Source organism: Natrix helvetica (assembly GCF_964273705.1).
Source record: "Natrix helvetica genome assembly, chromosome: 1".
NCBI lineage: Eukaryota > Metazoa > Chordata > Lepidosauria > Squamata > Natricidae > Natrix > Natrix helvetica.
In genome coordinates, this window is record NC_138548.1 from 316,563,347 (window position 1) to 316,590,388 (window position 27,042).

General features: G+C 40.4%; 1 protein-coding gene across 13 annotated transcripts in view; it reads right to left on the bottom strand.

Annotated features, from left to right (window-relative positions):
- GRIP2 (glutamate receptor interacting protein 2) overlaps window positions 1–27,042 on the bottom strand; it is a 539,887-nt gene that overhangs the window by 158,355 nt on the left and 354,490 nt on the right. Inside the window, exon 1 of one of the 13 annotated variants that reach the window (XM_081950494.1) lies at window positions 20,085–20,236. The exons of 10 other annotated variants lie outside the window; for them this stretch is intronic. In XM_081950494.1, the coding sequence (XP_081806620.1) occupies window positions 20,085–20,190 (106 nt within the window). In that variant the 5' untranslated portion in view covers window positions 20,191–20,236. Of the gene's footprint in view, window positions 1–4,154; window positions 5,084–20,084; window positions 20,237–27,042 lie in introns of those variants that run through there. 2 more of the 13 variants (XM_081950491.1, XM_081950490.1) reach the window with 2 other exon arrangements.

Sequence of the window (27,042 nt, forward strand, 5' to 3'; positions counted from 1 at the left end):
ACAGATACAGTTTTTGAGCAGACAAGACCCACAACATACCACTTCTATGGATCTATGGGACAATGTATAAGAAGTAGTTATATTTCATTAGTCATTAATGAAGAAGTCATTATTGAAGAAGAGGCAGCCAGAGGTGGTATTCTGCAGATTCTGACTGGTTCACCTGAACCGGTAGCGGAAATTGCAGCTGGCCCGGTCCACCCGCCCTGGCTCTACGGCATCCCATTTAGGCCCTTTTTAAAGGAAAAGTGCATGCGCAAGGTGTGTGTGTGCTCACATTTATGAATTGGTAGGGAAGGTAAGTTAATACCATCCCTGGAGGCAGCCCCTCGGATGACCCAGACCTATGCCATGAAGGGCTTTAAAGGTCAAAACCAACATTTAGAATTGGATCTGGAAGCAGACTGTCAACCAATACGGCTCACGGAACAGAGGTGTAATATCTGCTATTCTGGGGGCACACATAATTGCTTGCACAGCTGCATTCTGAATTAGCTGAAGCTTCCAGATATTCTTCAAGGGCAGCCCCATGTAGACAGTATTACAGTATTCCAACTGGGAGGTGACCAGGGCAGGAATGACTATGAACAAAGTTTCTTGATCATTCCTGAACATTCTTTATTCTGCTGAAGTCTAGCGTTCCTGCGTTGTGCTGGCTTTTGCTGCACATTTACATGCTGCTGTTTTTATGTTTTACCTCTCTCTAATTACTGCATAATTTCACTGATTTTTATTCTTTTGGTCTATGGCTATATATCGAAGGCATGCATATATTCATACACGGGATTCTTTTCAAGCCTTTTCTTCTGAATTCATTATTTTTAGAACACTGCGTATTTCCCCATAATGAATTCCACTTGAGAGCCTATTATTCCTAGGATTCTCTTCTGTTCAACTAAATCCATGTTTTAATAGTGGCTTTTCATCCTGCGAAGTTCTTTGGTATAATCAAATAGTTTGAGAAAGTCCTCACTTAGAAAGGCCAAAACAGGCTTTTCTCTGAAGGAGGCAAGTGACCGACGGATCTGATAATTCTAGAGGGAACCAATTGGAACAAGAATCAGTTTTCTCCTCTATCTATTCTCCCCAGGATGTTATGGCACATGGCCTTCTGGCTACCACCACCCAATTCCTTCAAAGCATGGTCTTGATCTGTTTCTTCTATTCTTTATTTTCTGGAATTATTATTTTTTCATTCAACAACCTCTTGCCTCTTCTTGTTGGCACCATTATGTTCAATCCACCCTTTTCTCTCTCCTTCCTTCATATATTTTTGTTATTCACACCTTAGTAGGCATTCTCCTTTTTCCACTTCTCTCCCCCAAGAGCTTAGATAAAGATCACACTGACACCGGAACATCCTGACCAGCTCAAGCACATCTTTCTTGACCCTTTATCTAGCAGCATCCATAATCATTTCATATGCCAGGGCTGCCTCTCAGAGTCATGCTGGCTTGAATAACCTTGGTGGGGAAAAATAATGCAATTGGATAAAGCACCTATTTTATCATAGTTTGCTAGTACAATCATCAGTTGGGTGCAGCTGTCGCAAAAATCGAGTTTAGCACAGCAAGTCTTAATATTTCTATATCTCCATTGTAGAACTTACTTATAGCACAATATCTAGAATAAGATGAGCTTATCAGATGAGGTCGGCAAATTTAGATCCAGATTTGGAATTTTTGGATCTCAAATCCCTCAACAGATGTGAAACTTGAGGCATTTTAAAACTAAAGCAACAGTGTGAACAGATTGGCAAGATTACAAAGAGTTTAAACTCTACTTTCCTATTCATATCCCATAGCTAGGCTCGCAATCCAGATTCTATATATTGCTGTCAACTTTTGTCACTCACAAGGCAGCTCAATTGAGAGACAGTATATATATGATTTCCCAATTAAAGGGATAATTTTACACACTTTCATTTCTTTCTTTATCTCTAGAATGATTTGGAGTTTGGAATTTAAGAATTAAGTTACAAACAGTCAAACAGACATGTCCAGCCTCAAGACCCATTTTAGACCACACAATTCCTAAATCTGGACATTGTTAGCCCTTTCATACAAAATGTAGAGATAAAATACAAGTTAGGAAGAGATGAGTGTAGCATCTGGAAATGTTGGCAGTCCATAAGAGATAAGGAACTATTAGAACTAAGCATTCTATCTCAAAGGTAGTAAAAACTGTATAATAGTGATGATTGCTTTTTGCCTGTTTGTCTGGATTAACACACAAACGTCGGTTCACAAAAATAAAAACCCTAAGAGCTCAGTGCAAAATATGTTCAGTTTAAGCAACCTTATTTGTAATATTCACAAAATTCATCTGGAATAGTCAATATGTTCTTAAATATGATAGATAGATGATAGATAGATAGATAGATAGATAGATAGATAGATAGATAGATAGATAGATAGATAGATAGATAGATGATAGATAGATAGATAGATAGATAGATAGACAGACAGATAATCATTTTCATGGGAACATAATATTGATGAAAAAGAGGAACGCACAGAATAAGTTACTTTCTCTGCATTTGCATTGAATAATTTTATTCTTTAAAGAAATATTCCAATACATAAAGAAATACTTATTGAAGGTTCCAGTAGCAACATTTCCTGCCAATTCATTTTACTGAATTTCACCATTTTTTTCCTAGCAACTAAATTTATAAGACATGAAAGTTCTTGCATAAAACTGAGTAACTGGCCTAACACACAGGTAATCTGTAGGGAACATACAGGCAGATAGAATTGACATTTATATCAAAAGTGCTTTTTAACAATATATAGTGGGATTAAGAGGATGGACATGGAAACACTTATTCATTTGCTCCAATCAGATTAGACCAACAGGTCAAGAAGATGTTAAATTTCCAAACTTAACACAATCTTGTAGTATCTTAGGGGATAGTTATATTATAACATGAAGTTTATTTTGTGAGCTAAACTGTCCTTCCTTGGTTGCATGAAGCATTATCCCTCAACCAATAGAGTAGATAGATCAATCTGCTGCAATTTGCTGCCAGTTGTATTGCACACACATGGAAGAACCAGGTGGATGATGCTATAAGGATCCAAAGAGCTGCAAAGGTATTTTATAAAGTGGGTCTTAGTCCATAAACATTTATATGATACTGTTTATGACTCCACCCAGAAAATGTGCTGATTTTGCTACAAGAGCCTCCCCACAGACAGCTCTTGGAAATAAGCTGCTGTCTCAAATTGTTGAGCTGTTTGGATTAAGATCACTTAAACCAGAAGTCCAACTTCCATACTGCAGATGTGAAACTCAACATTGGGGAGAAAAGGCGGGGGAAGATGCTAAAAATTATTTTTCTCCATAGACAAAAAGTGAGCTAACTTGTGGTTTACTGTCATTAACCCTCTTTAATAACTTTATTAATAATAATGTTATAATCTCCTCAGCCATCTGTGATTTTTTCCCCCTAAGGATAAAAGAAAAAGAAGAAATCAGGGTGGGAATAAATGCACCATGTGTACTGATGGCAAAACAGAGGTTGCAGCGAAGTTAAAATGGGGAGATAGATATGCATACTGGATTTCCTGCCAGGGTACCTTTCATCTGTGAATAACCTTAGGATACTAACAGTTTTCTATTGCATTAAAATAATTAATATGATTCATTACATTAGACTGTAAGATCACCAACACCCTCAAGCACATACTAGAGTTAGTGATCCATCTATATTTAGCATGCTGTTTTACTACGTAAAAATGCATTAAGAAAGAAGGAGACCTCTCCTTTCATTGAAAAATCATGTAGAGTTGACAAGATAAATACAAATTGTACACAGCTGCAAACAAAACCTCTATAATTCATGAAAGATGCAGAAGAGACTTTTAAAGAAAGAGACTCAGTGCAAAAGCCCATAGTTTCCAAGGTTACAAAGTCAAATTAATTACATGCAAGAAAACACATACACAAACACACGCACACACCCCAAGCATGAAAGCCACAGCATAAAATTCAAGGGAAAAAAGTGTTCAAAGATTTCTGTCCAAATTGATATCCACACCTTTCTTTGTGTGTGATCCCTGTGTAAATCGGGTAAGTTGAAAGGATCAAGTTTCCTTAAAATAAAATTGAAAAGGAACAGGAGGTCAAAGAATACAGTCAGTCTTACTCACCAAAACCAGACTGCAAATCCTTTTTCAGCCCACAAAGCATGTCTGCTATTATCTATCAAAGCATTCAGCTAAACAGCGAAAGGCGCTCTTCTCTTCCTTGGCTGGCACAGGAATCACGTTACAGCAGTCTTGCTCCCAGGCCGTCTCTCTCGCTCACAAGGAAACAGGGCTACACAGCACAAAAGATACACTCCTCCACTTAAAGAAAACAAAGTCCTCTACTGCTCTGACACCTAGCAAACACAACACCCCCCACTGAAAAGCAACCACCACCTCAACATTAGGCTCCAACCACTCATAAGATTCAACGTCAAAAGGAATTCGGAACCCGGGTAAGGTGTGAAAGTCTCTCCCACCGCTTAAGGGAAAGCATCACAGGGTCCGTTAAAGTGGTTTCCATGAGGGAGAGAGCCAAGGGAAAACTTCTACGCGGAGGCATTAAAAAAGGAGGAGCCGGTTGGAGAAGGAGCAGCAGGAACCAAGCCACCCATGGGTCCTCTTGCTGGCATCGCAAACGGAAGGAGATCCTTCACAACATGCTGTGATCCAACTCGGGCCACGCTGGAAGAGTGCAGTCATCCTCCCACATGGGTGGTATGTTCGTCTTTCAGATAGAGCCTTTTGTTTCTCTCACCCAGGAAATCCATAAAAATCACAAGAAGCTAGACTGAATGGCCTTGGCTGACAGCCATACAACTGAAGGTTCCTTTTTTGGGCTGCAGCTGGCGGCACGAGTTGGAAGACTTAAAGGTTCCCCCCAGATGCTTCCAAGTTCCAGGCGGCAACATTTCAGAGTGCAAGAGAAGGCAGCTGTTAAGAGCTGCAGCACAGCTCAAGACTCTTGGTTTCCCCCACCCCTTTTATCAAACTGGCTGTATGGCTGCCAGCCCCTTTCAAGGCAATATCAAAGCTGCTGTTTAAGCGCTACACTTCTTTCTGTAATCCAGAGGAAAGGCACAGGAGCTGGAAATGACTAATAACTTAATTTAATCCTCCTTTGTACCGTCCTCTTTCTTCTCTCTTTTATGTTTTTTTTTAAATGTGCTTTACATTATTTTGCTTTTCAACTGTTGCATGACAAAAGAACTAGCAACTGTGTAGATTCTAAAAATAGTACAGAATAGACCTGGAAGAGATTTTAGAGGTCTTCTAGTCCAACCCCCTGCTCAAGCAGGAGACTGTGACTGAGAGTAAGTGACTGTCCAGTCTCTTCTTAAAGATCTCCAGTGATGAAACACCCACAATTTCTGAAGACAAGCTGTTCCACTTGGTAATTGTTCTCATTGTTAGGAAGTTTAATTTAATTCCAGGTTGCTTCTCAACTTGATTAGTTTCCATCCATTGTGTCTTGCCCTGCCCTCTGCTGCTTTGGAAAATAATTTGACCTCCTCCTCTTTGTGGCAGTCCTTCAAATACTAGAGACACAAACAAAATAGAGAAGGGACACTAGGGGTGTTTTTACTTCTAAGAGAGTATAAATCTTTCCATTTCCCACCATCCAGTCAGAGCTGAAGAAGCTTCCTGGATGAGAAGCGAAACATCTTTAAAGAAAAACCAGAAAGTCCAGTTGCCTCTTGAAAAAGTACCTTTGGGACAACCATGATCTGGATGAGTGAGAATCTCCATAGATATTCTCAAAGAGTTCCATCTAAACATGGAAGGAAAATCCTTTATCCCTAAAGCTTTCAACCAAAGTAGGAACAGAGAACATCATCTATAGATAATTCTTGTATTACAAGCATTCATTTAGTGACCATTCGAAGTTAGAACAGGTCTGAAAAAAGTGATTTATGGCCGTTTGTCACACTTACGACTATTGAAACATCCCCATAGTCACATGATCAAAATTCAGATGCTAGGCAAGATTTATGATGGTGGGAGTGTCCCAGGGTCATGTGATCACCTTTTGTGACCTTCTGACAAGCAAAGTTAATACCACTTTATAATGCCTTGGTAAGGCCACACTTGGAATACTGCATTCAGTTCTGGTCACCACGATGTAAAAAAGATGTGGAGACTCTGGAGAGAGTGCAGAGAAGAGCAACAAAGATGATTAGGGGACTGGAGACTAAAACATATGAAGAACAGTTGCAGGAACTGGGTATGTTTAGTTTAATAGAAAGAAGGACTAGGGGAGACATGATAGCATTGTTCCAATATCTCAGAGGTTGCCACAAAGAAGAGGGAGTCAAACTATTCTCCAAAGCACCTGAGGGCAGAACAAGAAGCAATGGGTGGAAACTAATCAAGGAGAGAAGCAACTTAGAACTGAGGAAAAATGTCCTGACAGTTAGAGCAATTAATCAGTGGAACAGCTTGCCTCCAGAAGTTGTGAATGCCCCAACACTGGAAGTCTTTAAGAAGATGTTGGATAGCTATTTGTCTGAAACGGTATAGGGTTTCCTGCCTAGGCACTGGGTTGGACTAGAAGACCTCCAAGGTCCCTTCCAACTCTACTATTGTATTGTATTGTATTGTATTGTATTGTATTGTATTGTATTGTATTGTATTAAAGTTAACGGGGAAGCCAGGGTCACTTGACAATCATGTCACTAACTTAACAACTGCGGTAATTCACCAAACTGGGGCAAGGAAGGTCATAAAATGGGGCAAAACTCACTTAACAACTGTCTTACTTAGCAATGTGAATTTTGGGCTAAATTGTGGTCGTAAATCAAGGAATACCTGTCTCATATTACCAAAAAAATCCACCTGTTAATCAGTTTGCTGAATTACCTAATCTAGGGGTATCAAACTGGATTTCTTTGAGGCCCGGATCAGCATTGTAGTTCTACGCATGAGGCCCCCTGCACCCCATTTTTGCCTGCATGGCCTCCTGCAGCACCCTGCCAGCCAAAACGGGGCGCAGGATGTACACAAGGCCCTACTGCGCCCCATTTTGGCTGAAAGAATGTTGCCGGAGGTTGTCCAGGCTGAAAATGGGACTTGGGAGCCATGTGCGGCCCCCATGTGCCCTGCTTTGGCTGCCAGAGGATCCGGCCCACAGGCCTTGAGCTTGACACTCCTGATCTAATCTTTTCATGGTGGCAACCTCCAGACCTATGGATCTGGTCAACAATGTTATTACCAGTTTGCATGTGCTAGCCAACAACTCTGTAGAATTCTATTTGTAAAGGGGAAAAAGGGGAAATATCTTGGAACTCAAACCTAACTCTTAGTGACTGCCTGCTATTTCCCCCTTTTTTTTAAACTTCCCAGTTTAACCTACTGCTCAGAGAGTTCTAAACTATTTTCTCTGAAATGTTGCTATTTTCTCCGGACAAAAGCTATAAACTTTCTGAAGTTTCTTAACAGTCTAACTTCCAAAACCTAGCAGTGACGGGCAAGCAGAACCCAATCAGAGTGTTCCTCGGAGCCTACCGCTGAAAAGAATTGTGTCAAATGTCAGTTTCTTTTAGATTTTTCTTCTAGAAATCTGGACTGGAAACAGTTAATCCACTGTTAATAAGCACAAATTTCTCAGAGATCTGATAAGTAACAGAACGAAGATTAAAGTTACAACAGAAGAATGCCAGCAAGTACTCTCTTTTCTCAATGAAATGAGACTTTATACTCACATATATACATTGCAGAGGTAGTATTCTGCCGGTTTGCCCCACTTTAGGCAAACCGGTAGTGGCGACAGGAGGCTCCGCCCACCCGCCCACCCAGACATGACCACTGATGCTCTGCACATGCACAGAAACACCACCCTTGAGGAAAGCAAGCATGCATGCGTGCGCTCCCGGTAGCAAAGATAAGAGGATCTCATGCATGATACATTGGGGTTTTTTGGGGGGGTGGGGAGGTGGGGCTCTTTAATGTAAAGAGGAGGAAGATACTCTCTTTTGTGGAGGCAGGCAGTCTACATCTGCTGATTCATTAGGTGTTAGACTTCTTCTCAATGTGGGAAGTTACTCAAGACCCCCAGCTAATACTGCTTTACTCTTCTTTGCCATGCCCACCATTTTAGAGGCATTCCTTTCCCCTACAATCCTGTGGTTTTTGCATTGATCAGCAAATGTGCTCATTTCATTTCATTTCATTTTATTTACAGTCCCAGAGCAATAAAAGGTATCCTCACTCTTGGTGAAGGATTTTGTCAATGGGAGGATGAAAAAAAATTGCAATCATCTAATGACCCAACCTTGTTCTCTCCTAATATTTCTTTTCATAGTATGGGGGGGGGGGGATGGATGGGGGGGGGGCAGGGAATGTCTGACGAATGGGAATTGTGCCTAAGCTAAAAGAGAAAATCAGAAATAAGAAATGAGGTGGGAGTTTTCCTCAACAAGAAACCACTTAGCTTCCAGGATTTCCTTTGGAGCAGGAACCATGGTTAATTGGGTGGGCTTCCCAAGCAGAGATGTCCACAGAGGCCATCAATGATGTCAAAATGGTGGGTATTATTGGATGATCAAATGTGGTAACTGATGCATCCCGCATGCTAATGAATTAGATGCAAATTGCTAATAAATGAGGAAGTGTTGCAGAATTCTTAAGATGAGGGTGGCTTTGTTGTATGATTAAGAAATACAAAGTTGCATAATATTTTAGGCAACCAACACACTGCACACCTAAAGCATTATTGAATGAATGATTTAGAAAGAGAAGTTAAATGGAGAAGAACATAATAAACAAAGCAGCATCAGAACTTGGCCTGTCATAAAAGACCTCTCATGTTAATAATTAGGGGGGGGGGGAAATGTCCTATTGATCTGGACCCACATGTGAGGCAGATCAACAGTAGTTAAAGAGCATCTTCCTTTCCCACATCATAAATTGGTAATTTATAGTAGTCATTCATTGTATCAGCCAATACATGTAATGGATGTCACTTGGGGACTGCTTGACATTGTGTCACCCGATAGCAAACTTCCTACATTGATCCATTAGTAAATTGAATCTTCATGCTATACCCCCCAAAAAACATACTTTCTTCTTTTATCTGCTTACAGTGAGGTTGTATAGTTGAAGTCTACACAGCTTAAAGTTGTCAAGTTTAAAAAACAGTGGCTTAAAAAAACAGTATACATTAAATTTAGAATTGGAATATTTATTTGGTAACAGTTCCATCTTTTGATAGACTCAGTTGCTTGGGTTCAATTGCTGTGAGAAGGCAAATAGCATCCATGCAGGCATCATTCACTCACCACCTCAAATTATTCTGTAATTTGCTCAGCAGAAGCTTTTCCATCGACTAAATTAGCCACAAAAGTTGATGTTGCAATAATAATTCCTCTAATCGGCATGCCATTTTCCAAGCAGACATTTTGCAGCAGACAATGAAATTAACAGTGTTATTACTGAATTCCTTGTTCCAGCTTGTTCACTTTTCACTTTTTCGGTTTTCCATTTAGCCCACAATTTTCAGGAGCTACACAACCAGGTCTGACTCCTTCATAGCTTCCCAGCTATTTAGCGTTACAGAAGAATCTAATGCAATGGGTCAGGCAGTCCTTCCTCCTACATCTCCCATGTGCTGCAAAATGTTGTACATCCCTGTTCTGCATCCCTTCTCTCAGCATTGCAACTTTGCCTCATAAAAGAATTACTTCCCGCATCAATATTTGGTTCATCTCCCCCCTCTCCATTTTCATCTATTCTACAATATTATTTTCAACATTGTAGTGACCAAAACTGATTGTTGTGGTCAGGTCGCAATTACAACATAGATGTGTATCAATCTCCCAGCTTATCATCTTTTTCAGAACAGTTGTACATTGAGTTCATATTTTCAATGATCTCGTTTCCACTGATCTAAGATTCTTATATAGCTCCTGCCAGCTCAGATTCCATCAATGTATTTATGAAGCAGCCCACATTGCATTTGTTTCCAGTGAAATTGCAGCTTGACATTTTTATGCTCTTAGCCCCAGTTTGGAGAGAGACCTCTGTGAGAATATCCTTAAAATATATTACAGTTATAAAGATCAATGGGAAAAGAGTAGAGATAAACAGTGTGTAATATATTATACTTTTGACCATGTCTTTTATAACTGCCCCCATGTTTCAAATTATAAAGGGACATCTACAGCAGAAATAAGATACTTTACTGTATGCCATATTTATTTATATGTTCTGTTACTCATCAGAAGACCCCAAAAGAAGACAGCTGTGCTACACCTGTTTTAATTTTATTTATTTATCAAATTTAAAAACCACCCATCTCCCTCATGGAGGGATTCTTTCATTACCTAGCAAATAGCACTTACTGCAAAAATTGTTCTGTTGTATAGTATAAAAGGTAAAGGTTCCCCTTGCACATATGTGGTAGTTGTTCCCAACTCTAGGTGGTGGTGCTCATCTCTATTTCGAAGCAGAAGAACCAGCGCTGTCCGAAGACATCTTCGTGGTCATGTGGCCAGCATGACTAAATGCTGAAGGTGCATGGAATGCTGTTACCTTCCCACCAAAGTGGTCCCTATTTTTCTACTTGCATTTGTAACATGCTTTGGAACTGCTAGTTTGGCAGAATAGTATATATGTACCATATTAAATGAGTGGGAGAGAGAGAGAGATAACTTTACCATCTATATAGTACTTCAAACTCAAGCATCAGATGTAGCAGAATTACAAAAACCCATTCCACATTTTTGGGGGTATATGTGTGCCTTCAAGTGAATTTTGACATTGGCAACTGCCTGGACTAGTCCCTAGACTTTGGCAAAATATTTGGAAGTGTTTTGGCATTATTTGGTTTCTAAGGCCAAGAGTCACTTGCCTGAGGTCACCCAGCTGGCTGTGTAATGGCCAAGACATCAGGTTAGAAACCGGGAGACTGTGAGTTCTATTAATATCATAATTCATTTTTCTGCTCCTCTATCCAGATGGTTTCTCTGTAGGTAGAATTCTCTTTTTCCCAGTATTAAATAGTCTTGACAGATGTGTTTCCACCAGCTTTCCTATTTTAAAACCTGCCCATTTCTGTCTACTACATCTAGTCTAATGATTTTGCTGCTATCTCTAGATGAATAATAATTTAGCTGCCATTTGGTCCCACCATGTCATAAATCTTAAAGTAGAGAAAAAAATGAGAAGCACGAAGTCATTTCATCACTAGTTATTGTATTACTATGGCTGCAAATAGATGTCTATGTATACCTATGTGCTTAATTACATCCTCTCATCCACCTTTGGCTTAAAGTAACACCATACTTTGCAAACCATGTATCTAGAAGATTAAAAAAATAAGCCCCAATGCCACACAGGATAGGACTTGGATTAATTGGAAGTCAAAAGGCCTCCAAACTGACCCCTTTATCTGATCTCATTCTTTTTGAAAGTCCAGGGTTACATACATCCCATAGGCAGTTTCCCTAATCAGGCTGGAAGGCATGCTGAGATAACAGGCTGATATTCAGAATGAAGCAATGCATAGAACAAGCAGATTAGGTTTTTTTTAAGAGATAGGTGCAAAGCCAGCTGGGTGACCTTGGGCCAGTCTTTCTCTCTCAGCCCTAGGAAGCAGGCAATGGCAAACCACTTCTAAAAACTTGCCAGGAAAGCTTCAAAGACTTGCCCAGGGAGTCTCCAAGAGTCTAGATTGATTCAAAGGCAGCAAAACTAGCTAAATAAATAAATTGTGAGGCACTTAAATATCAGAGTATTTCTTAAACCCTGGGAGAATCCATATTGCCATTATGGCATGGGGAAAACTTTCTCCTTTTTCAATTTTCTTCAAAAGAACAGGAGGAAGAGAAAAAAGAAATGAAGAAAGAAGTAAAAGGTAAAGGAAGAGTTCCTTCAGGTTTTACTCCATTTCCTGTAGTCATCTTTAGGGAGTGGTACTCATCTCCATTTCTTTAAACCATTGAGCCACACTATCCAAAGATGTTTCCATGGCCATGTGGCTAGCATGACATCATGCCACAGCGCAAAACATACAGCGAAATACCAGAAGCTGTTACCTTCCCACTGAAGTGGTACCTATTTATCTACTCGCATTTACATGCTTTCAAACTCTTAAGATTGGCAGCAGCTAAGGCAAATGACAGGAACTCATGCCATCATGCAGTGGTAGGACTCGAACTGTGGAAGCATAGACCTTCTCCGGCATCTTTTAAGCCACTGAATTTCTAATGAAGAATAAAAAGGACACCTTTTAACATATGAGGAGAAGGAATGCCTTTCCATTTGGTTTTGACACATTCATTCAGAAAATTTCTACAGTGCTGCAATCCACTAAATACTCCCAATTTTTCTCTAACACCAGAAGATGGGTAAGCAATATAAAGGTATTCTCGGTGTGTGAAACCGAAATACCTGGGACAGACATCTAGCAGAGACAGAGAATTCAGCTATGAGAAGGAATTAACTATGAAAAGTTGAGAAGGAATGGATATTGTTTTCTTTAGCTACTTCCCCTGTTACTTTGTCTGTCTCTCTGTCTCCCTTCCCCCCTCTCTTATATATTTGCACGACCTTCTCCCACACCATTCAGCCTCTTCTTTTCCTCCCCCCCCCCTCTCATCTCTTCAGATCAGAGACTATTTTAGAAAGATGTAATGCCAAGAAATAGGCAAGGAAATAAAGCATGAATAAAGTGCATTGTTGTAATGTTTTGTCTGATAAACAGCTTGGAAAACCTTGGAAGACTACAAAGTTACTTTGAACTCAATGCACTTCGTGGCCAATATGATTACCTTTAAGTTTACTGTGTTGTTTTCTTTATTATCTTTCAGGGGAGTTCAGTTGCAAAATCTGGATCGTAGAAGGCTAGTTCCCATTCTACAAATCCTCGGGCCTTTAGAAAAGCCTGTGATTCATGACATGAAGATGTCAGTGCATGTTCAACTAACAATCTAATCTACATTTAATCAGCACTGTCATCGTAAATGTGATGGAAATGGATAGAAATGAGCATTTCATCCCCAGTGCAGTAAGGCTTCTTAGCTTTCTTCTCTCTTGATTTTTTTAAAGAATCTGCAAATGCGAAATCTGACTAAGTTTGCTACTGAAAGTTGCATGTAACTAATTACAATGAGAAACAACTTCCATGGGGAGAATTGAATCACAAAACTATGTATCAAAGGCTGAAAGCAGAGTTACTGGACATTTTTAAAAGGTTGGAGATACACGCACGTGTCAGAGGTAGGTTGCTCCCGGTTTGGCCGAACTGGTAGTAGCGGCAGCGAGAGGCTCCACCCATCTGCCCGGATATTTCTGCACATGCGCAGAAGCATCAAGCGCACACGCATGCCTGAGCGAACTGGTAGGGAAATCCACCACTGGCACATGTGCATTCACATGTACACACCCAGGTAAGACACATAAGTAGTAAGGACAGCAACTGCTATGCAAATTTATGCACTGGTTAAACTGTTGGAATAGGATAGATCTGTGTTCAAGTTCATCCTCAGCTACAGAAAATTACCGGATAACTTTGGGAGAGCTATTTTCCTTAGGTCCAACCTCCCTTGTAGGGTTAGTGAAATGGCAACAAAAATGGAGAGCCGATGAAAGTCACCTTAAGCTCCTAAATAAAATAGCAATAGCACTTAGACTTATATAATGCTTTGCAGCCCTCTCTAAGTGGTTTACAGAGTCAGCATATTTCCTCCAACAATCTGGGTCCTCATTTTACCCACCTTGGAAGGATGGAAGGCCGGGTCAACCTTGAGCTGGTGATAATAATCTAATCAAGCAAGCAATCCATTTTTGTAATATGGAAAAGAATAATCCCATATGATTTAACAAACAATGTGTGTATGTGGTGCTGAATTACCACCAGTTTATCAAATATTTAGGAGCCGAGAGCTTGGCAGCACAAAGAAATGAGAGTCAATCACCAGCCATCAGTACACCAACCAGCCAATAGGAAAGCACCACATAAACACGACACCCAGAGCAGTCCAAAGCACGTATTCCAGTAGAGAGAAATTCCCTGAAGATGTGCTCCAGCATGAGTCCAAAAGCTTGGAAGGGTAAATCTCTGGTCCTGATGACTGATCCGAGTTCAATCTTACAATGAGTGTCATCACTTTTAGCCCACTTTTAGCAGCGGGAAACTCTATGATTGTAATAAATAAATAAATAAATATTTTCCATCATACAGTCTTTCACGTCCATTTTAGGAAGGGATAATACAGTTTTATAGACCTTGTGTACAGAAGGCTTAGAACAGGTTTTTCAAGGAAGATCAGCCTTTAATCAATTATTCTGCTTTTGTTAATTCTCTTGGCCATAGTCTCTCTGGGATGTGTAACCAAGCCACACGGCTAGCTAACTGAGGAGGCCATCATTCTTAATAAACGTCTCATAGTTTATTTTCAGTGAGTAACGGTGCAACAATGCATTAATGAGAAACATCATGTTAACATTAATTTGCTGATATTAAACCATGATGCTTTTGCTTCCCATCTCTCCTTTGAAAACAGGCCTGACCTGCATATGAATCAAGAGAAAATTTAATTGCCAGAGTAGTCAAGAGTTGTATTGCATTTCTGCTTACTAAGACTTCATTTTTACGCTAGCACATCATGCACCTTTTCTCTAAGGTACTATACATGAAGTAATTCAAATGCAAACATCTCTTCCGAGGGCTTAATTTTAATAAGCGCTGCAACAGGATACATTTCAAAAACCAATTGCCACACTTGGCAAAAGAGGAATTATAAAATTAACATGCGCTTCAATGTAAACCGTTGCAATAACCCATTCATTAGGCAGCAGCACTCTTCACACCCCAGTAGCTTGTACCATGTTCACGACACATTCACTTATGGTACAAAATGGGTATTAGTAATCTCAAAAGGCTTCAGTAACCATGCAGAACAAGACAAGATTAGGCCTCGAGTATGAAAACCATGAAACAGAAGACGTGGGGAAGAACTCTTCTGGGTGCAAAGTTGGTAGATCTCTGCGTCAGGCCTGGAAGCCATCTTTTGCATTGGGCCATCAGGCCCTCCACATTCAATACTGTGGGAAAATGGGGATTATATGCAGTATTGGAGATATATAGCCAGAATAACACTCCTTTCTCAGAATGTCAAGGACATCTTGCCCTGTACCTGGAGGGGTATGACTGGGAGGCATCTCCAGTTGGGACAGTGCATTGATTGGGCCATGTGATGGACATGTGGGTGCTGGGCAGGGACTTGGACTTTCATTTGGGTAGGGAAAACCTGGAAGCTTTCAGATTGGGGTTTTCCCAGATGTGCCAATAGGACATCTCTAATAAAATGAAACTTCGAGGAACTTTGAGCCTCGGAGTCCTCTTTTGTTGGGGGGGTGTTGGATGGAACCCTGACACTCTGCCTTCCTCCATAGCATAAATATCCCATGAAAAAGAAAAGCAGGCAAGAAAACCACCCCAAAGCAGTTGTTGTTTTGACACTTTGATCATGCTCAAGAGAGTGTCATTTTATATCAATGCCTCCTAATTTAATCTATGCCATTCTGTATGAGAAGACACCCCCCGCCCCTTCCAAGTTTGCTTCAGAGTAGGGAATGGCAGCACAAGACTCCTCACAAATGAACAAACTCCACCTTCCATCAATCGTAGCCTGTATGGCCAACTGGGGGAAGCTGTAAGCTAACAACATTAGGAAGAAAACACGGCCTGCTTTGAATGGACACTTTCAGGTAAGAGAACCTGGGGAAATTAATTATGATTTCCTACCATTTCTAGTGCCACTGTTCTCTTTTCCCAATGGATGCTCCCCAAATGCATTGAGAGAGAAGCTGCTCCTACCCATTCAAATGCCTGGATGGTTCACCTGGTTCATATCACACCTACACAGATAGTCTTCAACTTCAACTTATGACTACAGTCGCGACTCAAACTTACAACACTAAGCAATGTGGTTGTTAAATGAGGCACACCCAATTTTATGACCCTTTTTTTTTGGCCTGGGTTGTTAAGTCAAAAGTTGAAAGTGGTGATCATGTGACCCCGGTTGCCAGTTCCCAAGTATTCAACTTTTGATCATGTGTTGATGGGGAATGCTATATGATCATAATTGCAAGGACTGATCATATGTCCCTTTTTCAGTGATGTTGTAACTTCAAACAGTTATTAAATAAATGATTGTAAGTCAAGGACTATTGATATCTTGCTGTTGCTGCTGCTATCTCTACTTGTTCCAAGAATACTCACCTCACTCTAAGTATTGTTGACTAGAAAAGAACAAAAAGTGTCAGGCTGCATTCCAAAGACAGTAGTACAGGGCAGTTGTGGGATTCAAATTTTTTTACTACCAGTTCTGTGGGTGTGGCTTGGTTGGTGTGGCTTGATTGGTGTGGCAGGGCAAGGATACTGTAAAATCTCCATTCCCTCCCCACTCCAGGGGAAGGTTACTGCAAAATCCCCATTTCCTCCTGATCAGCTGGGACTCGGGAGGCAGAGAATAGATGGAGGTGGAGCTGGGGCCAGTCAGAGGTGGTATTTACCAGTTCTCCAAACTACTCAAAATTTCCGCAACCGGTTCTCCAGAACTGGTCAGAACCTGCTGAATACCACCTCTGGTACTGAGTATTCCAGCATTAAGACTGGGAGAATAATATTTATTATTATCGCGCAGTCAGCCAGATGTTCAGACTGGGTTTGGCATTTTTGTCTATCTATTGAGCCCTTACCAAGGAGTTACAGATAGGCGAATCTGGATGTTTGACAGTGTTACAGATATCGTCGCAGGATGGAAGCAGTTCCAAGTAAAGGCTGCCTTCTGCAATTGAGTGATGGTGAATTTGTCAATGCCTATGGTGTTCAAGTGGTGCTCCAGTTGTTTTGGAACTCCACCTAAGGTGCCTATTACTATTGGTACTACCCTTGATTGTCTTTGCCATAGTTGATGTTACTTACTTACTTACTTACTTACTTACTTACTTACTTACTTACTATTGAATAGTCCTAGTCTTGGGAATCCTTTGTATTTTGGCTTTTATCACATTTTGAGGCTGCAGGAGGAGATAGGCACCTTGAGCACTTACCTGCCTCCTTACAACTTTATATCTTTTTAGGTTTCCCACCAAAATGCTCACATGCCTATATCTAAACTTGCAGAATGTTGTATTTGAATCAACTTCAAGTTGTAGTTCCCCATTGCCTCTTTGCTTAGAGTAACATAGCAAGGAAACTTCAGCCCAGGTTAATAGAGGAGACTGCAGCATGTTGCATCATGGCTCAATCATATACTTAGCAGGTTCGGACTTGACCTCAAAGAAATACCCAATTAGCCAGGACCCCAGTTTCTTTCAGATATGATTATATCCTGACCTGGCAATGCTTAGTTCACATGCTGTTTCCTTTGTGCTCCCTGCCCTCTCCTTCACTTGTCAGTGCAGAGGCCTATAAGCAGCTCAGCTTCAGTGAAGATTCAAAATTTTCACCAGGGAACATGGTACTACATCCCTACCATTTACTGTACAATAAATTGTGACCTATTTGCTTATAAATCGGGCTGCAACTGCTGTTAGCAAAATTTTAAAAAGGCACTTTAAACTTCAGAAGTTGCACAAGGGTGGGGGGAAGGTGTTAAAGCAACAACTATGTTTAATTGATGGTAGTGATGTGCAGTATGGCCTCTGCAAAATGAAAACCATATTTTCTCCTATTTTGTTTTTTTAAAAAGACAAATATAGACATTGGTGAACATTTTCTCTGTTTTGTAGTTAATATATCATTCTACATGTTATTTAACATCTACATGAGGGTGCTAGGAAAAGTCATCCATCTATCTGAGGCGAGACATCATCAATATCTGGATTCTGGATCCACCCTTATCGGGATGGTCAGCCTTGTGCATAGTCATTCATACCCTGCTCACCTCTTGGATTACTGCAACATGCTCTACGTGGGGCTACCTTTGAAAAATATTTGAAAGCTACAGTTGGGGCAGAATGGAATTGTGGGTAGAGTTCTGGAGGCCCCTAAGATGGGACAGATAACACCGCTGTTGCACGAGTTGCATTGGTTTATCAGTTTGCTTCTAGGTCTAATCCAAGATGGTGGTTGTTACCTTTAAAAGTCTTTATGGTGTGGGTACCCGAGGAACTTTCTTGCCCCGATGGGATCAGCCTGCCCCATTTGCTTCAGTAAAAGGGGCTGAATCTGCAGAATCTGCATACGGATGTTTGGCTAGCAAGTAGAGGAGAAGAGTCTTTTCTGCTATGGCCTCCACCCAATGGATTAGTCTACTGTTGGAAGCAAGGTCTGCTCCCACCCAGGGGTGAAATTCAAATTTTTTCCCTACCAGTTCTGTGGGCATGGCTTGGTGGGCATGGCAGGGGAAGGATATTGCAGAATCTCCATTCCCACCCCATTCTAGGGCCAGCCAGAGGTGGTACTTGCCAGTTCTCCGAACTATTCAAATTTTCCAGTTCTCCAGAACCTGCTGAATTTCACCCCTGCTCCCACCCCTCCTGGTGTTCCAGAATCGCCTTAAAACCTGGTTTTTCCAGTTGTCTTGGAGATCCAATGGTGGCACTGATTGCTGGAGATGGTTGATGGGATAAGAGAATGACCTTGCCATCTGTCCCCTTGGTCTTAGATTTTATGTAACTCTTCTTAATTTTAATTGTATATTTACATTTTTATGGTTTTGTAAGCCACCCAAAGTTACCTTATCAGTGATAAGGGTGGCATATAAATCTAATAAATAAATATGCTGATGACACTCATCTGAATATTGCCACCTTAAATTTTTTTTAGCCAAGCTAAAAAAATGCTTTAGAGACACAGAAGCTACTGGTTAGCGATTGTGGAAATCAGGAGGCTGGATTGTGGATCAAAAGGATCATTTTATGTACCCACAGACCTTTTCTATCAAAATACTAGCCTGATCTGATTCTGTTGAACATTCTGGGATCATTAAGTGCTAATCCTTCTAGCAGCAGAGATGAAGAGTCTATATCTAAAAGACTCTAAAAGACAATAGCTGCATTTAATATACAATTCTGTTTGCGTGGTGAGAGAAGCAATGCAAAACTTCATTTGATACCATTTGATACCATTTGGTTTTCCAAAATTTGCAGCAGGCAAGACATTATATCTATAAGGCAGGCTCATGAATTCATTGTTGGAATATTAGGCTGGCAGATTTTTATAGGACACGTTGAACAACGTCCAAGACATAAAATTTCATTACAGGTAGGGAAAAAAAGCCTGTCATTTCCATATATTAAAAAAAAACCTCATTATGCAGGGCCTTTAATAATGAAATACATTTTCTGTTTCTTTACACCCATTAATAAAAAGTCCTTGAAGAGAAAAGGTTGCTTTCTTGCAACAAGTAGCTTGAGTAAGAATTAGACTTTCATGTAAAAGCTCCAACAGGGGGAGGAGGGGAATTATATAAAAGACACAATATAAGTTTCTATAATCATTTTCTCTAAATTATGATTGGAGTGGTTTCATATGTGATAGTTAGTATAATGTGATTTATTGGTATTGGACTTAATATGTTAATATGTTGCATGAAGACAACCATTGAGAATGAAAGGTGCAGATTATGGTATATTACTGTGTGAACTCAACCAACTGTGGTCTGTTCAATGAACTAGGATTAATCATATCATGGCTCAACACAATTATGATTCCATTCTGTATATAACTGGGTATTAACTAATCACTTCAGCACTTTAAAGCATATGTTTCTTTTCAAAGTTATCCAATAAAGATCTAGTCAAACTTCTGCAAATGTGGGCATATGAATGCACAGCCTGACTGACAGTTGCTGTCCACTTCATTCCAAACTCTCCATATGCTGGACATCATATCAACATACAGGAAAGCTTATAATGGCTCGAATTAGATCTGGATGTGCAAAGATCCATTTAAGGAATTTCTTCTTGCAAGGACTCTATGGTAGGTCTTTCTCAAATGGATGGATGGTTGGATGGATTGAATTTCTGTAGCTTCCCATTTCAAACAAGTGATTCAATGGTGCCCCCTTGCCTATGAAATAACATGCCGTCATATAAACTGACCACTCTTTTCTTGTTGAATTCCAACAGAGAAGAGAAAACCTGGCTCTGGGAGACAGCATTTGGGGTTTCTTAAGTATGGAATCTGCCCCGTCTTTGCTTGTGCCATTATGGTTTTTACTGTTTTCAGCTTGTCTGTTGCTTTTAGTCCTTAGTTTTACTTCCTGCAAATCAATGCCATAGAGAATAAAGTGTTTCAGAACTAAAATCAAAATCCAACAATGATCAATCTAGAAAAAAAAATTACAGAAAGGCAATAAGCACTGCAGATTAAAAGGAAAATTGACTGGATGCTGACTTTCAATATAAAAAAACAAACAAACTCCTGGCTTTGCAATGCTGAGCACAGCTTTTTTCATGGGTAGAAATGGTTTGGGGGCAGTTAAAGCTATCATGCCCATGAGCTGACATGGTGTCACACAAGCATTTCATTTTACCTAGACTGAATTATTGCAATATATTATATTCATGGACACGCTTAAAGAGTCTCTGGAAACTTTTATTGATCCAGACCAAATACAACAGGAAGGGAATTGATTGTATTACAACAATGGCACTGGCCCTTCTTCTGATGTCAGTAATTTTTGGAAAGAAAATACTGTAAATGTGGATTTCTTCTCGTTTATCTTTCTTTCCCTCCTTTAAGACCCTTGGAAAATAAAATTCGGTGGGAACAGAAAAGCACAACTGAAAAGGCAGGGCCTTTTTGCTAGTGGCAGTGAAACTGAGAGTGAGCTGGACTTCGTTTATTCATCACAAACTCTGAGCACACAAGACAAATCATGCTGGATTCTTACCAAAGAAAAAAACAAAACAAAACTTCCAAATAAAGATGAAGCTGGATTAATTGGAATGAAACAAACTGAGTTTCTATCGCATTTCCATGATAGCTGCCTGCTCGTCCTGACCTGTATACTCACATTTGGAAAAATAAAACACAGCCTCTACTTTGAAGCCCATTAAGAGTTCCTGCAGACCTGTCTGAACACATCTATATGTTATTAAAAACCCAAAGTGATACTTTTACCTCAGATAAAACAGAGGTGTCTCTTTCTCTTTCTGACAAACTGGTGAAGCCAAGAATTGACTTGCTCAGCCCAGCTATTGATGGCTAAGCGAAGATTTAAAACCAAGGTCAGTTAAAATAAATTCTCATTCATCCTCCCTGGAGCCACGCTGCTCCTGAAACATTCATGTTTTAGAAAACAACTCATCCCTTTAGGTGGTCACAGACTTCATTCCAATAGATCAATATGAGCTAAGTATCAAAAATAACCATAGACAACACACACAATCAAACTTTATAAGAGCCACAGAAGCTTCTAGAGCAAATGTCTGGCTAAGGATTTGTCTAAAAGTAAATTGGTTATCTTTTAGAATTTGCAGAAATGCTTGTTTTAAATAAGACTTAGAAGGATGCAGCATTGCACAAAGTCTGCATTATTTTGCTTTGTTTTCTTTGTTAGCTAAAGCTTCAAAAAAAAGTCTCCCTTGACTTCAGTCCTATTCCTATCTCTGCATGACCACAATCAAGTTCTTGGAAGCAGTAGAAGTAATTTGCAATTGCCTTCTTCTAGGATATTTTTTTCACTTCCCACAGCCTACAGATTTGGGAATTCCTGGTTGTCTTTTCATTTGAGGATTAAACAGGCCTGACCCTATTTAGCATTTTCAAGATTAGCTAGAAGCTGTCAGCTGCTTTGACCCACTTCCAAAGCAGTTGGGGCTTTCAGATTTCAACAAAATGAAAACACAACTACTCTCCCTCTTTATTTATTTATTTATTAAATGTAATAAATGTATATGGCCACACAACTCACCGAATGTGACTGTGGGTGGTACAAAACCAACCAGTAAAACAATGTCATAGCTGTAAAAAAAAAAAAAACCCACCCAAAGATATAAAGTTTAGAAAGGGCATCTTATAGAAATAAGAAAATTATGATACAATTTTAGTGAAAGTAAAATATAAGTACATTTATAACCACAGTTATGTTCAGAAGCAACTTCCTTATATTTTCTTATGCCTTTTTTCCCTATTTCTCTTTTTTATCCTTTTTTCTTATTTTATCCTCTACACCAGGGGTGTCAAATTCTATTTCATTGACAGCCGCATCAGGGTTGTGTTTGACCTCAAAGGGTGGGATGGGCATGGCCAGGATAGGTATGGCCAGCTTGACGTCACTCATGTGGTGGCCCAAGTGCTCTGCCAGTGAAAACGGGCTCCCAATCTCTGTTTTTCGGCTGCAATGGCCTCCTGCAACCCTCTGCTAGCAAGAACGGAGTTTGGGAGGGCTGCATGCAGCCCTCCTGAGGTCTATTTTCACTGGCAGAGGCACCATGGACTGGTCCTTCACTGTTTCCAGGGCGGCCCCATGGGCCACATCTAAGCACCCTCTGGGCCGGATCTGGCCCACGGGCCTTGAGTTTGACACCCCTGCTCTACACACTTATTTTTTTCAATATTTTTATGGTTTTTAATCTTAAAAATAAAAATGCCTTTAATAAAAATTAAATACAAACCCACATACACATACTGATAATGAGAGACAGATAGATTGATGATATTCCAAAGGGTGGGAACCACAGCAAAAAAAAGGCATGCTATCTGGGTTCCATCAGATGAAACACTTTAGCAGACAGGACATGCCTCTGTCGCGGGACCTGCTGGGAATGGTAGGCATGATTGGAAATAGGCAGTCACTCAGTTAACATGGCCATATGCCATGTAGGGCTTTTAAGATCAAAACTATCACCTTGAATTAGACCTGAAACAAATCAGCAGCCAATGCAGCTTGTCAGATGTTGCCTCTTCAAAATTCAAGAAAGGAAACCCCCAACTCCATTGTTTTAGAGAAAAGGTATTTTTACTGAATATGAAGTGAAAGCATCGAAAGTAAAGCAAGATCTGAAACTAACAGTGTGAAATTGTGCACATCAAAGGTTTACCCAAATCCCTCCCCCCAACAATCGCAAGGCGCATGTCCAATTTCCAGCCTCCAAGGGTGTCATGTGGGGTGCATCTTCAGGTGGCTTTATCCATCTGGTTTTCAGAGACGATTGACTTTGACCAGACTTAAACAGGACCATTCAGCATGCACAGAAGATGGTGAGAACAAAACTTCCTCCTCCAGTATGATTCCCCTCCCAAATACCGAACCCCCTCCCTCCCCATTACTATGGCAGCCAATAGCAAGCAAAGCGATATAGAGGCTGACACAGCTCATGGAACAAATATGAACCATATGCTATAACTATCCATGCAACTGCATTCTGCACCATTTGAAGCTTCAAGGATGCTCTTCAGTGGCAGCTCCATGTAGAGTGCATTATAATAATCCATTCTAGAGGAGACCAGAACACAAATAGAGTGAATAGGGCCTTGTGATCTAGGAAAGGGTGCAACTACCCTATCTTAAAAATATGCAAAGGCCCTCCTGGTTAAGGCCGGACATCCTGCCACTTGCTGCTCCAGTCTTGAGTCCAGGAGGATGCCCAGATTGGGCACCAAGTCTGAGTGGATACTGATGATGATATCTCACCCCATGATGACAAATGATTTCACCCAGTGGCTTCATGTAGATGTTAAACAGGAGTGGAGAAAGTACTGAACCCGTGGTACTTCACATGGTAGTGGCTGCAGGTAGAACTTCTCACTCCTAATCAGCACCCATGAGCCAGGGACCAGGTTTCTGAACTCACAATCATAATGGCTCTGCCCAGTTTCTCAGGTCCAACAGGTTCAAACCAGACAAGACTGTGCTCCAGCATCTCCAGTGGCCCTGTACCAAAGCTGATGTCTAACTGGGAACAAACTTGAACAATTTTCGCCAACAGCTGCTTTGCAAATTCTTCTGCATGGTACTGTAGGTGAACCTCTAAATTCTCGTTCTCCAGGAGGCCTCAAATTACCCTAAACAAGGTCACCAGGCAGCTATTTGTGAATGCATTAAGGACTAGAGAAGTACTGCCCCTTTACCATCCTTATTACCACTAGGTAGATCTTAATAGCGGTTCTCACTCTTGTTGACCTCCAGCAGTGCTTCAGATGTCACTTCTCCCATTTTGTTTTCCCAGCTCTTTCATTAACCACGGATAATGATGGGATCTACAGGAGGGGAGAGGGCTTATGGGCACAAAATGATCCAATGCCTCAGCAGCTCTCTATTTCAGATATATCTATCACTTCATGCCTTTTAGTTCCTAAAACAAGACGTCCCTGCGTCTCGCCACAAACAATAACCACCCTATGGGCAGAGAGTCTGGGTCCCATGGACACTTAAACATAAGCTCTCCACATCATAGGTGCATAGCAAGAGAACTTAGTAATACCCTTCCACAGCACCTCCCAAATTCCCCTCACGGCCCTTCACACAGGAGGCAATGTAGTCTTTCTATAGCCAATTCCCCCTATGGCCTAGAGTTAATCTACCTTTGCAAAGTATTCTTTCTACAGATGTTCTGGGGGGGGGGGAAGTGGGGAGAAGAATGGAACATTTTTGCATAAATAGATTACAGTGTAGAATTTTGTTAGCCGTATAATGTGATTTGAAGAAAATTAAAATTGAATTCTATGCATGTTTTCTTGAAAAATTATATCATGCAAAATCAAGGTGGCTTAGGCCAGGCAAAAAGGTATACTAATTGGATTAATACATGACTTTCAGAATTTCACATGTATATTGTACTGCCCTCAGATACAGATCATTTTTACTACCAGTACAAATATTTTAGGAGGGGAAATTGGTTATCTCTGAAGAAAAATGAACATTAATCCAACTGAAAAGCAGTCAAAAATGCTGTCAAAAAGATATCAATATTTAGTAACATTCAAGTATAGAAATGAAACTTGGTAAAATTTAATGAACCCTAATTTGCATTTCATAGAATGGGAACCAAAGTGTTAAAAACTTGCTCAGTCATGGCCAGCATTAGAGAGTGATCAAAATCTCACCATTTCAAGGACTAGATTCTCTGAAATGTTACTCATAAAATTCACTAACAATTCTGTTTCAGTATTTGCCAAATTATTCACTGCTTAAGATCCAGAGCCCTACGTTCATTGAGTTGCGTGGGGGAGACTCGCATCTGAAGCCAGAGGGGTGAACTAGAATAAGCACATTTTAATCAGCTGTCAAGAGGAGTGCTGGCAATACATTGTGCATTGCCTCCTCCTTCTATATGACTTGGCATCTAAATTGTATTGACATTATAAATTTTGTAGCATACTCTGCTTCCCCAATTAATTTTCAGTTACTGGAATTTTGCCTTTAAAAGAACACACTTTTTGTGCTTGCAGGCAAAATGCATTTTGCAGTGCTGATGGCCAGCAGAAGGTTTACACACCATAGCAAGCCAGAAAACTTTCAGTGACTGAAGCCAGCAGTCTGGAAAATGCTTTCAGTATATGAAATTAACTTCTACATCAACCTAGTTGGAAACTTTCTATGGGTTGACCTTAACTTACTATAAAGTTGCACTTAAAATTGGGAAAAACACTTGATGAGCTATGAAAGGAAACAGTAATTGTGGTTTACCTTTCAGCTGTAGATTTTAATGTGAAATGTCTGTTTCAGCTCAGATTTCAATGTGCTTCTCTTTTACCTTCATATTAATTTGGAGGGGTAACTATCTGAACAGTTTTGTAACCCTCCCCCCTCATCTGGGTTTCTGCAAAGTTTATGTGCTCATTGCCTTGGTAACAGATCTTCCCTCTCTCTGTCAAGGTCATCCTTTTTACTCTCTACATGACCTGTCTTGTCAGTTTGATCTGGCAGGATTAATGTGCTCTGGTTTCCTTTGATTAACCAACGCCATCTATGAGGATCCCAGAAGCACAATTTATCAGTCCAATACCTGCCCCTTCCCCAAGATAGGCCTCACCTTGATGTTTTGAAGGGTCTTCTGCCCAACATGGGACAGAAAATCCCTGTTGGATTATGTGGCTTCTTCTTTTCATTCCTGTCTGGATTTGCCATCCTTGCCATCCGTATTCTTCTTGTTTGTTTCTTGATGTCTTTTGTTTTTAAGGTTTCACTTATAAAGTGCCCAGAGTCACTGGGAGTCATGCTGCATATTTATTTTAATAATAATATGAAATATGAATAATAATTGGTTGCTACATGGATGGAAGAACACCAAAGCGATGGGTTAGAAGACTTCCAAGTGCCTTTCAGACCTCTGACCCTATGAAATCCCTTTCAGGAGGCTATATTGGGAAGTAGAAAATAATGTCAATCACTTCTGAACATCTGCCATGATTATGTCAAAAAGGTCAACTTGAGCTTGACTTGACTGGGCTTCTTTTATTCATTAAACTGTTAATCCAGACCAGGGGTCAGCAACCCACATGTGGCTCTTTCATCCCTCTTCTGCGGCTCCAATTGTAGTTGGCTCCACAATTGATATGGCTTTTGATTAGGACAGGTAGAGGAAAAAGGACGCCGCGCTAGGAGGAGACTCTATGGTGGGAAAAACCAGACTTCCGATTGGCTCCAGAATTGAAGGGGGGGGGGGCTTCTGGTTAGGACCTTTGGGTTCTTTGAGTGTTTAAAGTTGCCAACCCCTGATCCAGACTGTCCAAAAAGTACTTTTCCAAAAGGCAACTGGACTTTCTCATTTTTTTTCTTGAAAACATTTCACCTCTCATCCAAGAAGCTTCTTCACGTTCTTCAGTTCTGAAGAAGCTTCTTGAATGAGAAGCGATATTTTTCAAGTAAAAAATCCCCAAGAAAATCCAGTTGCCTTTTGGAAAAGCCCTTTTGGAACAACCATGTCCTGGATGATTGAGAACCTCCACAGAATGTTAATCCAAGGGGAAACAAAAGACTGAGCCAAGGGTGGGCGATGTGGGAGATGCATGTGGCTTCCCAAGGTACTGAGATTGCATTGCTGAAATTCAGCAACAAGAGTGCCCCATTTTGATCATAAGATATGGATCTCTTTTAATAGATGAAGCCTC